At 56.7% G+C, this 12,876-nt stretch overlaps 2 protein-coding genes across 3 annotated transcripts in view; one reads left to right on the top strand and one right to left on the bottom strand.

Moving 5' to 3' along the window:
* The first annotated feature begins 508 nt into the window (after positions 1-508).
* On the top strand, positions 509-3,238 carry GPRIN1 (G protein regulated inducer of neurite outgrowth 1). Its single transcript, XM_016188697.2, has one exon. It carries the CDS (start codon positions 526-528, stop codon positions 3,094-3,096), a length of 2,571 nt encoding a protein of 856 aa, XP_016044183.2. The 5' UTR covers positions 509-525; the 3' UTR covers positions 3,097-3,238.
* Positions 3,239-3,976: 738 nt separating this feature from the next.
* Positions 3,977-12,876, bottom strand: part of CDHR2 (cadherin related family member 2) — a 40,306-nt gene continuing 31,406 nt past the window's right edge. For both annotated transcript variants that reach the window (XM_016188683.2, XM_060197195.1), the window contains exons 20-32: positions 11,355-11,426; positions 10,954-11,003; positions 7,228-7,379; positions 7,019-7,133; positions 6,843-6,931; positions 6,496-6,564; positions 6,117-6,194; positions 5,957-6,017; positions 5,749-5,873; positions 5,549-5,662; positions 5,390-5,467; positions 5,047-5,104; positions 3,977-4,223 (exon numbers count right to left, since the gene is read on the bottom strand). In XM_016188683.2, the coding sequence (XP_016044169.2) occupies positions 4,086-4,223; positions 5,047-5,104; positions 5,390-5,467; positions 5,549-5,662; positions 5,749-5,873; positions 5,957-6,017; positions 6,117-6,194; positions 6,496-6,564; positions 6,843-6,931; positions 7,019-7,133; positions 7,228-7,379; positions 10,954-11,003; positions 11,355-11,426 (1,199 nt within the window). In that variant the 3' untranslated portion in view covers positions 3,977-4,085. The remainder of the gene's footprint in view (positions 4,224-5,046; positions 5,105-5,389; positions 5,468-5,548; positions 5,663-5,748; positions 5,874-5,956; positions 6,018-6,116; positions 6,195-6,495; positions 6,565-6,842; positions 6,932-7,018; positions 7,134-7,227; positions 7,380-10,953; positions 11,004-11,354; positions 11,427-12,876) is intronic.

Here is a 12,876-nt window from a genome sequence, read left to right as displayed (position 1 = left end):
AACAAAAGGGAATAAATAAATATTTTTTTAAAATAGGACAAAGAGAAGTTGAGAGGGGGAAGATGCAGTAGAGAGGGAGAGGGAGAGGGAGAGACAGACAGACAGACACCTGCAATACTGCTTCACCACTCGTGAAACTTACCCCTGCAAGTGGAGAGGACCTCAAACCTGGGTCCTTGCCCACAGTAACACATGCACTCATCTGGTGGCTCCCTTTTTATTTTTCAGGAGATGTATTTTGTGTATCATATGTGAGAGAGCTCCACGTGAGGCCGAGAGAAGCAGAGACAAGACAGAGCGCCACCATGATACATGCAGCACTGGATTGAACTTGGGCCCTGTGTCTGACTGTGCTCTCTCTTTCAGCACTGGACAGCAGCCGGGAACACAGGCCTGGCCCCAGGGGACAGCCAGGCAGTTCCGAAGACCCAGTGAGGCCCCAGCTGTTTGGAAAGGACTCTAACAACCCAGCCCTCCCTCCTCTGCTGCACCCAGGATGGGCAAGTGGGGGCTGGGAGCCCGGCCATGAGGGACTGTGGCCCGTCCCAGCCCAAAGCCAGCCCAGCACCACCCAGGCACACTCCAGCCCCAAGCCTCAGCATGGCCTCCAGGCACAGTGGCCCCAGTGGGGCTGAGGAAGGGGCTTCCTGCTCTGAGGGCCCTGGTGGGAGTGTGGCCTGCCCCTCCCTGCCCTGCAACCCATCCCCAGAGACACGGGGGGCATCAAGCTCAGGGACATCAGAGAACACCCTCTCAGGGAAGCCAGAGCCTGGAGCCTCAGCTAAGGGAGCGCCCTCTTCCCCGGAGAACGGAACCCCTGTGTTCCTGGACAAGACTGATTCCAAGTCTTTGAAACAAATGAATCCCACTTCCATAGCAAAGGGAGAGTTGGGGTCCTTAGGGAAGGTGGACCCTACACCCACAGACAAGACCGAGCCTGTGAGTGTGGATAAAGGGTGTCCTGTGGTTCCTGGAGTGATAGAACTTGTGACCCCAAAGAAGGAGGAGCCTGGATACCTGGGGCTGGCGGGGCCTGTGGGCCCCAGCAAGGGGGACGTGGGACCCCCAGGGAAGCAGGGACCAAGGAATTCAGGCAAAGAGCCTCTGGATTCCTCCAAAGAGGCCAACCTTGCATCTCCTGAGAAGCAGTCTGGGCCCCTGGAAGAAAGAGACGCCACATGCTTGCCACACACATCTGTACCTGCAGGCAAAAAAGAGTCCGAGGCCTCAGGAATTCTGACAGCAGGGGCGTCAGGCATGAGTGAGCCCTTGTCCTTGGGAGCCTTGGATCCAGGAACCTCAGGAAAGGTGACCCCTCAACACCTGGAGTGCACAGAGACTGTAACCCCTGCAAAATGGGACCCTCAGTACCCAGGAAAGAGGGCTCCTGCCTCCTCAGAAACAGAAGCTCCCATATCTGTGACAGTGAGACCAGCCACATCTTTGGGACAGGTGGGTTCCACCTCCCCAGGGCCTGTAGAGCTCACCTCATCTACGGGGGTGACAGAGGCAGCTTCCTCAGGAAAGGAGGGCCTGGGGCTCCCCAAAAAGACAGACCCCATTTCTGAAGAAACCACAAAAGCACCAGCTCCTGGAAACACAAACCCTGAGTCTTCAAGAAAAAGAGACCCTATATCCTCTAGCCTGGGGGACTCCACATCCTTGGGGCCAGGGGGGACCTTGTCCCCTGTGAAGGCCACGGTAGACTCTGGGGGGAGAGCAGGTCCACTGTCCCCTGAGAAGTCTGGCCTGCTGTCCCTGGGAGGGGTAGGCCCTGGGGCCAAGGGGACCACAGATACGGGACCGTCAAGTCCTAACAGCTCCACAAAGTGGAAGGCAGAGCCGGGGTCTGAGGCCCAGGCTGCCCCTGCTTCAGGACAAGCAGAGGCTTTGCAAAAGAGACCACAGGCCTTGGAGAAGATGGATCTGGGACCTCTGCCCTCTGGAAAGGTGGGGGCTGAGGCCCTGGGGAAAGCTGGGTCCCCACCCTTGGAGAAGGTGGCCCCCCTGACTCTGGAGAAGCAGGAAGCTTCCTCCTCCAGGCAGGCAGACAGCAAAGTCTGTGGTGCAGCCTCTACTCTTGCAGGGGCAGGGAGCGGCACTGGACGGGTGGAGCCAAGGCCAGAGCCCAGCACCCAGGCCTCCAGCACTCAGGCCTCCAGCACCCTGGTGCCCAGCACTCAGGCCTCCAGCACCCTGGTGCCCAGCACTCAGGCCTCCAGCACCCAGGTGCCCAGCACCCAAGCCTCCAGCACCCTGGCCATCCAAGCCTCCAATACACGAGCACCCAGCATCCAGGCCTCGGGCCAGAGCCAGAAAGTTCCAGCCACACCTGGTGGAGCCGAAAAGAGCCCGGCCATGGGGACCACAGCGCCCCCTGCCGGGCCTCGGACTCGCGACAACTTCACGAAGGCGCCATCCTGGGACGCGAGCGCCCCGCCGCCACCACCACGCGAGGACGCGGGCACCCAGGCGGGCGCACAGGCCTGCGTGTCGGTGGCACTGAGCCCCATGTCCCCCCAGGACGGCGCGGGCGGCCCGGCCTTCAGCTTCCAGGCGGCCCCACACGCTCCCAGCCCCGCACCCACACCTGCACCCGGGCCGCCGACGCGCCGGGACGCGGGGCTGCAGGTGTCGCTGGGCGTGGCCGAGACACGCTCGGTGGCCACCGGGCCCATGACACCGCAGGCCGCCGCGCCTCCCACTGCACCCCCCGTTTTCCCCGAGGTGCGGGTGCGGCCCGGCTCGGCGCTGGCAGCCGCGATTGCGCCCCCGGAGGCGGCCGAGCCGGTGCGCGACGTGAGCTGGGACGAAAAGGGCATGACGTGGGAGGTGTACGGCGCCGCCATGGAGGTGGAGGTGCTTGGCATGGCCATCCAGAAGCACCTGGAGCGCCAGATTGAGGAGCACGGCCGCCAGGGGACGCCTGCGCCGCAGGCCTCCACGCGCCTGGGGCCCGGCCCGGGCCGAGCTGGCTCCGTGCGCGCCGCGCCCCCCGACGGCACCAACAAGCGGCCGCCCGGCCTGTTCCGCGCGCTGCTGCAGAGCGTGCGGCGGCCGCGGTGCTGCTCGCGGGCCGGGCCCACGGCAGAGTGAGCACCCTCTTTTCTACGCCTGTTTTCCAACCTTCTCAGGCACCCTTCCTGTCCCCAGGCCCTGGAAGGGAACCCCTCGACGTGCCACAGGCCTGGGAAGCGGGAGGGCCTCCTCCTTTCATTCAGCCTCCTTCCCAACCAAATAACCCCTCCCCCTTCTTCAAGGGACATGAACCCAGCTCCCACTCCCTCTAGCCCCCACCCAGCCCAAAGCTCCCGGTCACACCGGGCCACCTTGGGGGCCTGCCCTGTGCCCCCAGCTCTGAGTGTTGAGGCAGGTTCCTGAGATGCCCAGACTGGGGCAGTGAGGTCTCTCCAGTGGGGATTCACGCCCCCAGTACCGGGAGAAACTATACCCCAAACCCCCCCCCAAAAAAAAAGTTACTTGTGTGCAAGGGTTGGCGTGTGAGACCCGAGTGTGCCCGGCTCTGAGTGAGTGTGTGCATGCGTGTCCACGCGGCGGGCTGGCCCCTGGCCTGGGCATCTCCTGCATGCTGGTGGTAGTGGTCCCCAACTCCTGCCCCCGCACCTCCACTGACACTGAGCCCCACACAGTCCCCACACTGGCCAGAGACAGGAGTGCTCCTGGGGGTCTTGGGAAGGGGGTTTCAGAGAAGGGTCCTAGGTCTCCTCTGAGTCCCAAGCAGCCTGGGTGAAAGCCGCCTATGACTTTGGGGACGAGGACAGAGAGTCTACTGCACAGTCACAGTTGTCCTTTAAAGGTGAACTCTCCCCTGCACTGGTGTCACCCTGTGCTGTGAGCCCCCACAAGTCCCCTGTGACCCCACAGCTCCCTGTCCCCACCCCTCACCCCTGGCCTCAGTTTTTGGGCCATGAACTCACAGTACCTGTTGGTAATAAAACCCTCCACTCTTGCCAGCTGTGAGTGGCTACAAGAATTATATTACAATATCAGGGAAGGGGGGCTGGGATTTTGGGTCTCCTGAGAGGGGAGGGGACTGGAAGGGTGGGCTCAGTGGCGCCCCCCCCTCACACATCTGTGGTGTCCAGGCCTGGGTTGGTGAAGGCTGACTTCTCCGTCTGCTGGGCCCCTGTGTCCACCTTCCTCCCAGAGAGCACCTCGGTCAGTGGCTCCGTGTCTGCCTCCGTTCCGCTGTACGAGGCCTCCTGTGGGGACAGGACAAGAGGGGGTGGCCATGGGGTGGGGGGGAGGCATTCATCCCATGTCCAGATGGCTCCCTGGAAGGGCCACCATTTTCTGGCTATTTTGTAGGAGGCCCAGACTGTGCTGGGTGGGGGGGTCATGGACTTGGGGTCTCCTCTGCCCCCACCCACAGACACCACAGCACTTTGGTCCAGTACCAGGGGTCTGTCCAGCTGTTCCTGCCCCTCATGGCAAGCAGCATGCTGGGTACAGTCCCCCTTTACCTGCAGGACTCAAAAGAATCCATAGCAGGAAGACAGGTGGGTGAAGACTGCTGGGGTCTGACTCTCCTGCCTGCTCACTAGAACACTGGGGCCTGTGTCCTTTTTTGGGTAAGAATTAACTTTTTTTTTTTTTTTTGCCAGACCATGGCTCAGCTGTGGCTGTTGGTGGTTTAAGGGCTTGAACCTGGGGCCACTCTCTCCCAGGTGCCTCAGATCTGCAGCCAAGGCTAAGGACACTGCTCGGCCGTCTGTCCTCCTCTGGGCCCTGCCCACCTCCTGCTTATCGCCCCTCCAGCTGGGACATATAGGTCCCCCAGCACTTGCTCTCTATACCAGTGGTGCTTCCTCCCACTCCTACGGAGTCCCCCTCAGTGGCCCTGCGAGGCTGGTTCTCTCACACCCATTTTCAGATGGAAAAGTTGAGAATCCAAGAGGATAAGCCATCCTTCCGAGATTACAGGACAGGAACAGGGTCAAAGCCCTCCCTCTGTCCTGAGTCCCAGCCCTTCAGGGAGGGGCCCCGAATCAGGAGCCCCAGACACCCACTCATCCCCCATCTTGCCTTCACTTCCGGTTTGCCCTTCCCCAGGTCCACAGAGTTTTCATCCAGAGAGTTGAGGCTGTGGGGCAGATGATGGAACCCGGATGGTTGGCGGGCCCGTCCCGCCCTGTCTACCTCATCGCCACCAACACCACTACCATCATCACCACAGTCTCCACATTACCATTACTCCTCCAGCCCTCACCATCATTATCACCTCCATCAGTACCATCACCATCAGCTATCACCACCCCGCCGCCAGCATTAGCACTCCTACAAGCTCCACTGCCACCATCAGAATCATCACCACCACACTCTCACCTCCACCTCACCCTTGGCCAGCCTGGCTGCCGGCACGGCTCACCTGATGTGATCCAGGTCACTAGAGGACTGGGACTCGAAACCCAGGTCCTTGGTGTCCAGGTTGAGCATGGGGTTAGCCCTGGGGAGAAGAGCTGGTCAGCTGCCTCGGCCTTGAAGGCACCCCACCCCATGTCTCTCCCCACCCGCCCTGTCCACTCACCGATCCGTGGTATACAGGTTGGTCCCAGGAATGGCAAAGACTCCAGGTGTCACCCCTGCCAAGGTCTTGCGGGCCTCCTTGGCTGCCATTACAGCCCGAAGCTTCCGCTGGTAGCTGGGGTAGGGAGTGGGGAGGAGTCAGCACCATGCCCAAGGGCCTGTGTCCAGGTGCCCACCCTGGGGGCAGGAGGGGAGAAGCACCTCTTGCGGACGCACACGAGGGCCGTGGCCATGATGACAATTAGCAGCGCCAGGGCAACGCCCAGGCCCACGATGACACTGGTGAGCACCTGTGGCAGGCTTGACTCCAGGTTCCCCTGCTCGCCCTGCAGGGGGAGGAGCACGAGGGGCGTGGGGCCAGCCCTCCCCACCCCAGAGGTGTCCCCCCCACCCACTCCTCCACACGTACCAGCACCACCAGCCCCAACTGTAGCAGTTTCCCCATTGCGTCCTCGTCACTCCGGATCATCCTGGCCACAGAACCGCCACTCAGCCTCGTGATATAGCACCCCCAGGGGGACCCAACCAACCCCCCCCCCCCCCCCCCCGCCCTGGGCAGCCACACTCACACACTCAGCTCGTTCAGAGTCAGGGCCGTCCCATTGGAGAAGACAAAGTAGGCGTCCATGTAGGAGTGGCTTCGGGCCCTATACCGGGTAGGTGAGGGTGTCAAGCTCAGGACTCCCAGTCCCCCAGGGCACTGTCTCAGAGCATTGTTCCCCCAAGGCCCCCATCCCCTCAGGGTACTACCCTCTCCCCAGGACTCCCAACCCCAGTATACTGGTCCACCAGCACTAGCCCCTGCACTAGTGCAGCACTCCCCTGCACTAGCCCCAGGACTTCCAGCACCCCAAGACATTGCCCCCCAGACCCCCACTTCCCCCAGGATTCTGGTCCCCTACCTCCCTAGAGGACTGCCCCCCCCAGGGCACTGGCCTCAGCACTCACCGAGTAGCACTCTGCAAGTCCTGGATGATCACCACATACACGGTGGTCCTGGTCGCCTGCGCCAGAGCCCTGCAGATGGACAAGGTCCCAGAGGCCCGGAGGAGGGCCTTGCCCAGGTCTGTGGCACCCTCTCACACACACCCCAACAACTCCACAGCTAAGCAGGAAGCACCGTGTGCCAATCAGGCAGGAGTTCCCCTCACTCACATTGTAGCCCCACGGCTGTGCATGGAAACCCACTCAGGCCTCTCTCAGTCCGAACACCACAGGTGGTGGGGAGCACACAGAAAGGCAGAGACACAGTCATGTGGGTTGGGGGCGAGGGTGAGAGATGCCCCCAGACTTACTCCTTAATCTCGTCCTGGCGGGCGCCCACCTGCTCCTTGCTGGTGGAGAACTGCAGCCTCAAGCGGTACCGTTTCTCCACCGTGAAGAGCTGGGGGGGGCATGAGGGGACCAGGTGAGGCCCGAGAGCCCAGTCGGAGCTGGAGGGGATGGGGGGAGGTAGGCAAGGGACACTCACATTCAAGGTGGTTTGGGCTTGCAGGGCAGGCCAACTGGAGGGGGCAGGGGTGTCCTGGGCCTGAACTGTCACTTGGTAAGTCCCATTCAGATTGGCGTCAAGGTTGGTCACCAGCCTGTGGACGGGAGCAGGGCACAGCTGCCCACAGCCCTCCAGGGTGCGTCACCCCCTGTCACCCCACCCCCCATCCTGGGGTCGTCCATAGTTACTCAATGTTGCCAGTAAATAGATTGTCCTCCAAGAAGGTGACGATTCGGAAGAAGCCCTGGAAAGTGATGATGGTGCCGTCCTTGGAGAGAAACTCCGTTTTGAGGATGGAGAAGCGGATGGCCCCATTGTTTCCTGAGTCCTCATCTCTGGCCTGGGGACAAAAGTGGGCAGAAGGAACCAGGCAATGGTGCACTCCATTGAGCTCACATGTTACCATGCACAAGGACCAGAGTTCAAACCCCAGACCCCACTCCATACCTGCAGGGGGAAGCTTCACAAGCAGAGAAGCAGTGCTGCAGGTGTCTCTCTGTCTCTCTCCCTCTCTATCTCCACTTCCCCCTTTCAATTTCTCTCTGTCCTTCTAAGGAAGTGGCGGGGGGCGGGGGCATGGAGCTAGGCACTCCTCTCTCCATCCCAGCAGGAATCAGAGGCTGGGAAGCCTGGGAGGTTGGTTCCCACAGTTTCTCTCACACAGATGCAGAGGGAGTATTCTCCCTAGAGCTCTGAGAGTATTAGCAATTTGCTATGGTCACACAGCAATAGTAGGACAGATCAAAGGTCTAGCATAGTGTTTAGTGTTTGGTTATATGTCGGCTCCCGGCCTCCAGCTCCGCAGATTCTGCCAAAGAAGACCCAGAGGCGGCTATGCATTCTAGTGCCATCAGAGGACAACAAAGCTGAGCCTGAGACAAGGTTTAAACTAGCCATTCAGGCTGAGAAAGGAGTTGATTTAAAGAACATCACAGGGGCTGGGGAGATAGTACAGTGGTTCAAAAAGACTCTCATGCCTGAGGCTCTGAGGCCCCAGGTTCCATAAGGAACCCAGGTTCCATCCCTGGAACCGCCATAAGCAAGAGATGAGTGGTGCTCTGGTCTATCTTTCATTAAAATAAAACTTAAAATATATATACTAAAAGGGGAGCCCAGCAGGAGCGCAGCAGGTTAAGCGCAGGTGGCGCAAAGCTCAAGGATCGGCGGCGTAAGGATCCCAGTTCAAGCCCCCAGCTCCCCACCTGCAGGGGAGTCGCTTCACAGGCAGTGAAGCAGATCTGCAGGTGTCTGTCTTTCTCTCCCCCTCTCTGTCTTCCCCTCCTCTCTCCATTTCTCTCTGTCCTATCTAACAACGAAATCAGTAACAACAGTAATAACTACAACAATGAAAAAACAACAAGGGCAAGAAAAGGGAAAATAAATAAATATAAAAAATTATATATATACTAAAAGGACGGGGGAGATAGCATAATGGTCATGCAAAGAGACTCTCATGCCTGGGGCTCCAAAGTCCTAGGTTCAATCCCCTGTACCAACATAAGCCAGAGCTGAGCAGTGCTCTGGTCACGCTTTCTCACTCTCTCTCTCTCTCATCTCTCTCAAAAATAAAATTAATAAAATATTTAAAATATGGGAGTCAGGCAGTAGCACAACAAGTTAAGCGCACGTGGTGCAAAGCACAACGACTGGTGTAAGGATCCCGGTTCAAGCCCCTACACCTCCCCACCTGCAGGGAAGTCGCTTCACAAGCGGTGAAGCAGGTCTGCAGGTGTCTATCTTTCTCTCCCCCTCTCTGTCTTCCCCTCCTCTCTCCATTTCTCTCTGTCCTATCTAACAACAACAACATCAATAATAACAACAATAATAACTACAACAACAGTAACAAAACAAGGGCAACAAAAGGGAATAAATAAATAAATATTAACAATATTTAAAGTATATATATTAAGAAAAGAGCACCCACCAAGTGCCTATGTTACCATGGGGGAGAACCTAGGTTCAAGGTAGTGCCGGCAAGGGGGCACGCTAAGCGGCATGAGTGGTACTATGATCTCTCTCTGTGTGTCTCTGTCTCTCACCTTCTAGCTAGAGAAAAGGAAAGGGAAAGAAAGGAAAGGAAAGGCTAGAATAACCACTGGGAGAAACGGAGTCATGCAACCCTGGCCATAGCATTGCTTTCAGAAATCAAAAAGAACACCGTTCAAATCCTGATGTGAGGACGCTGTCAACTAAAGCAGAAAGAACTTGATGTTTATGGCTTGAGGAAAAGGTTGGGAGGCTGGGGTCAGGCGGTGGCACACCTGGTTAAGCACACACATTACAGTGCACAGGGACCCAGGTTCAAGCCCCTGGTCCCCACCTGCAGGGGGGAAAGCTTCATGAGTGGTGAAGCAGGGCTGCAAGTGTGTCTCTGTCTCTCAATTTCTTTCTGTCTCTGTTTAAGAAATAAATAAAAATACATGGTGGGGTTTTTTTTTAAGATTTTATTTATTAATGAGAAAGATAGGAGGAGAGAACGAATCAGACATCACTCTGGTACACGTGCTGCCGGGGATTGAACTTGGAACTTCATGCCTGAGAATACAGTGCTTTTTTTTTTTTGTCTCCAGGGTTATTGCTGGGGCTCGGTACCTGCACTACAAATCCACTGCTTCTGGAGGTTATTTTTTCCCATTTTGTTGCCCTTGTTATTGCCCTTGTTGTACTGTTATTTCTGCCATCGATGTTGTTGTCATTGGGTAGGACAGAGAGAAATCGAGAGAGGAGGGAAGAAAAGAGGGGGAGAGAAAGACAGACACCTGCAGACCTGCTTCACCGCCTGTGAAGCGACCTCCCTGCAGGCGGGGAGCCGGGGGCTCAAACTGGGATCCTTCAGCCAGTCCTTGTGCTTTGTGCCACATGCGCTTAACTCGCTGCGCCACAGCCCGACCCCCGAGTCCAGTGCTTTATCCACTACATCACCTCCTGGACCACATAAAATATATTTTGGGGCAGGGTAGGTGGCATAATGGTTATGCAGAGAGGCTCTCATGCCTGAGGCTCCATACTCCCAGGTTCAATCCCCAGCCCCCCCTGCACTACCATCAGCCAGAGCTGAGCAGTGCTCTGGTGTTTCACTCTCCATCCCTCTCTCCAAAAATAAAAATAAAGTAAATCAAATATTTAAATATATATATATATATGTTAAAAAGCTCAAGAGGGACAACTCTTATCGCTGTATTACTATTATTATAATTTACTTGAAAAGAGAGATATCAAAGCCTTACTCTGTCATTTCATATGATGTTGGGGATTGAACCCATGGCCTTAAGCACACAAAGTATGTGCCCTCTCACTAAGCCAGCCCACCTCCCAGCCCCTCTATTGCCATTTTACAAACAAAAGTAGAGGCTGTGTGTGTGAGAGACATGGTATTTTCTGAGTGGGTCCCTCCCCACCTTTCCACAGCACAGGCAATGGGACCCAGGTCCCCCCTACCCCTGAACCTTAAGAGGTGACTGCCATGAACCTCCAATTTCTCATTCAAGAGGGAACATGAGGTTCAGAAAGGCATGACAGCCCCCTCCCCCCATTAAATCAGCAAGCCCAGCCTCCAGGCTGTGGGAACCCCACCCCCACCCCATGTGGCATCCCACCACCCATGGAGAGACCCCCCATTCTCAACACATCAGACTCTGCCCTGGTTCCCTGGTGACACTGGGACTTGCTGTGTCTCGAGGGAGACCCAGGCTGCTGGTGGCTTTCATGGCCATGCAATTTTTATGAATCCTAAATTGAACAATTAATGACATTTTCATCATCTCCATTAAGTATGCCCTCATGGCCCTTCTGGGGCTTTCTCTTCCCACACTGGAGTGTAGTTCCTTTCCCGATGCATTTGGGGGAGCAGCTGAGAGTCCCCCCCCCCCCCCCCCCGTGCGCCCAGCAACAAATGGCGGGTGGCAAGGACTTACCTGGACAGAAGCCACCTGCTGGTCAGGGCTCACCAGCTCTGGGATGATGACTGCAGAGGGACCAAAGGAAGGTGAGGTCAGAGCACAGCCAGTGGAGGCTGCCCACAAACCTGCCCGCAACTTCTCCACCACAAGGACACCCACACTGCAGCCTCCCTGTACCCCCCCAGTCAGGAGTGAAGGGGCAGAGCATCACCCCTGTTGCAGTCAGGGAAACTAAGGCTCAGAAAAGGAGGGACCAGACTCAGGGTGAGACAGGGCAGAACCAGGAGGAGGAGTGGGGGAGGAACTGTCCCCCAGGATCAGAGGGTCCCCAGTTTCTCTTGGGGCCCACCTGGGTGTGAGGCGGGGCCGTGGGAGGGGGGTGGTGGGAAGGGTGAAGGCGGGGCTGCACTCTTTACCAAAAGTCTTGTCCTGGGGCAGAAAGTAAGGAGCGTTGTCATTTACATCCAGGATGGTGATGGGGAGGTTTCCTAGGGAACAAGGCGGGGGGGGGGGTCTGGGGTCTACACAAAGCCTGCACAGCAGCCAAGTTTCTGGGATCACCCAGGTTCAGTCCTTCCCCACTCCTGGCCCAGGAAGCCCCACTAGCCTCTGCCCACCCCCACACCCAGAGGCTTTGGTAAAAAGGAGTATCCCTCACTGAGCCCAGAGAGAGCAAGCAACTTGTTTCACATCACACAGCAAAAGCCCATCCCAGGTGCATCTCGTCTGGCCACAGAGTACAGGGACCCTGCTGGCTGACAATAGATAACCCAGGGTGTTAGGGAGCCGGGTGATGGTTGGTGCACCTGGTTGAGCACACATGTTACAATGTGCAAGGTCCCAGGTTCAAGCCCCCAGCCCACACCTGCAGGAGGGACACTTCACGGGCGGTGAAGCAGGTCTGCAGGTGTCCAATTTTCCCTCTCTATCTTCCCTCCTCTCTCAATTTCTCTCTGTCCTAGCCAATCAAAAAAAAAAGGGAAAAATGGCCGCCAGAAGCAGTGAAATCATAGTGCTGGCACCAAGCCCCAGCAATAAACATGGAGGCAAAAAAAGAAAGAAGAAATAAAGGAAGGAAGGAAGAAAGAGAGAAAGAAAGAAAGAAAGAGAGAGAGAGAAAGAAAGAAAGAAAGAAAGAAAGAAAGAAAGAAAGAAAGAGAGAGAGAGAGAAAAAGAAAGAGGAAAAGAAAAGAAAAAAAGATTGGGGCTGGGTGGTGGCACACCTGATTGAGTGCACATGTTACAGTGCACAAGGACCAGAGTTCCAGCCCCTGGTCCCCACCTGTAGGGGGAAAGCTTTGCATGTGGTGAAACAGAACTGCAGGTGTCTCTCTGTCTCTCTCCCTCTCTATCTCCCCCTTCCCTCTTGATTTCTGTCTGTCTCTATCCAATAAATAAAGATGATAAAAATATTTTTAAAAGAAATAGGGAGTCGGGCGGTAGCGCAGAGGGCTAAGCGCACATCTTTGCAAAGCACAAAGACCAGCGTAAGGATGCCGGTTCGAGCCCCCGGCTCCCCACCTGCAGGGGAGTCGCTTCACAGGCGGTGAAGTGGATCTGCAGGTGTCTATCTTTCTCTCCCCCTCTCTGTCTTCCCTTCCTCTCTCCATTTCTCTCTGTCTTATCTAACAATGATGACATCAATAAAAACAACAATAACTACAACAACAAGGGCAACAAAAGGGAAGATAAATAAATAAAATTAAAAAGAAAAAAAGATAACCCAGGTGTTACTGCCTGCTCTGCCTCCCCGCCCATCCCCCATTTTCTCTTCTATGGGTCGAAAGCCTGGCTTTTGGGTTGTGAGGAGATAGACATGCTCTGGGGGTGCTGGTATAACTCTTGGCTGGAGTAGGGACAAGGTGCCAGCTGCCATTCTCGAATTTATTGGCAGGGGGAGGCCACAGGTGGGGTTCAAGTTCGTGCCAGACCCTGAGG

This window comes from Erinaceus europaeus, chromosome 9, assembly GCF_950295315.1.
Source record: "Erinaceus europaeus chromosome 9, mEriEur2.1, whole genome shotgun sequence".
Classification (NCBI taxonomy): Eukaryota; Metazoa; Chordata; class Mammalia; order Eulipotyphla; family Erinaceidae; genus Erinaceus; species Erinaceus europaeus.
Note: the sequence above shows the minus strand (reverse complement) of the source record. Positions and strands in the feature narration are given on the sequence as shown.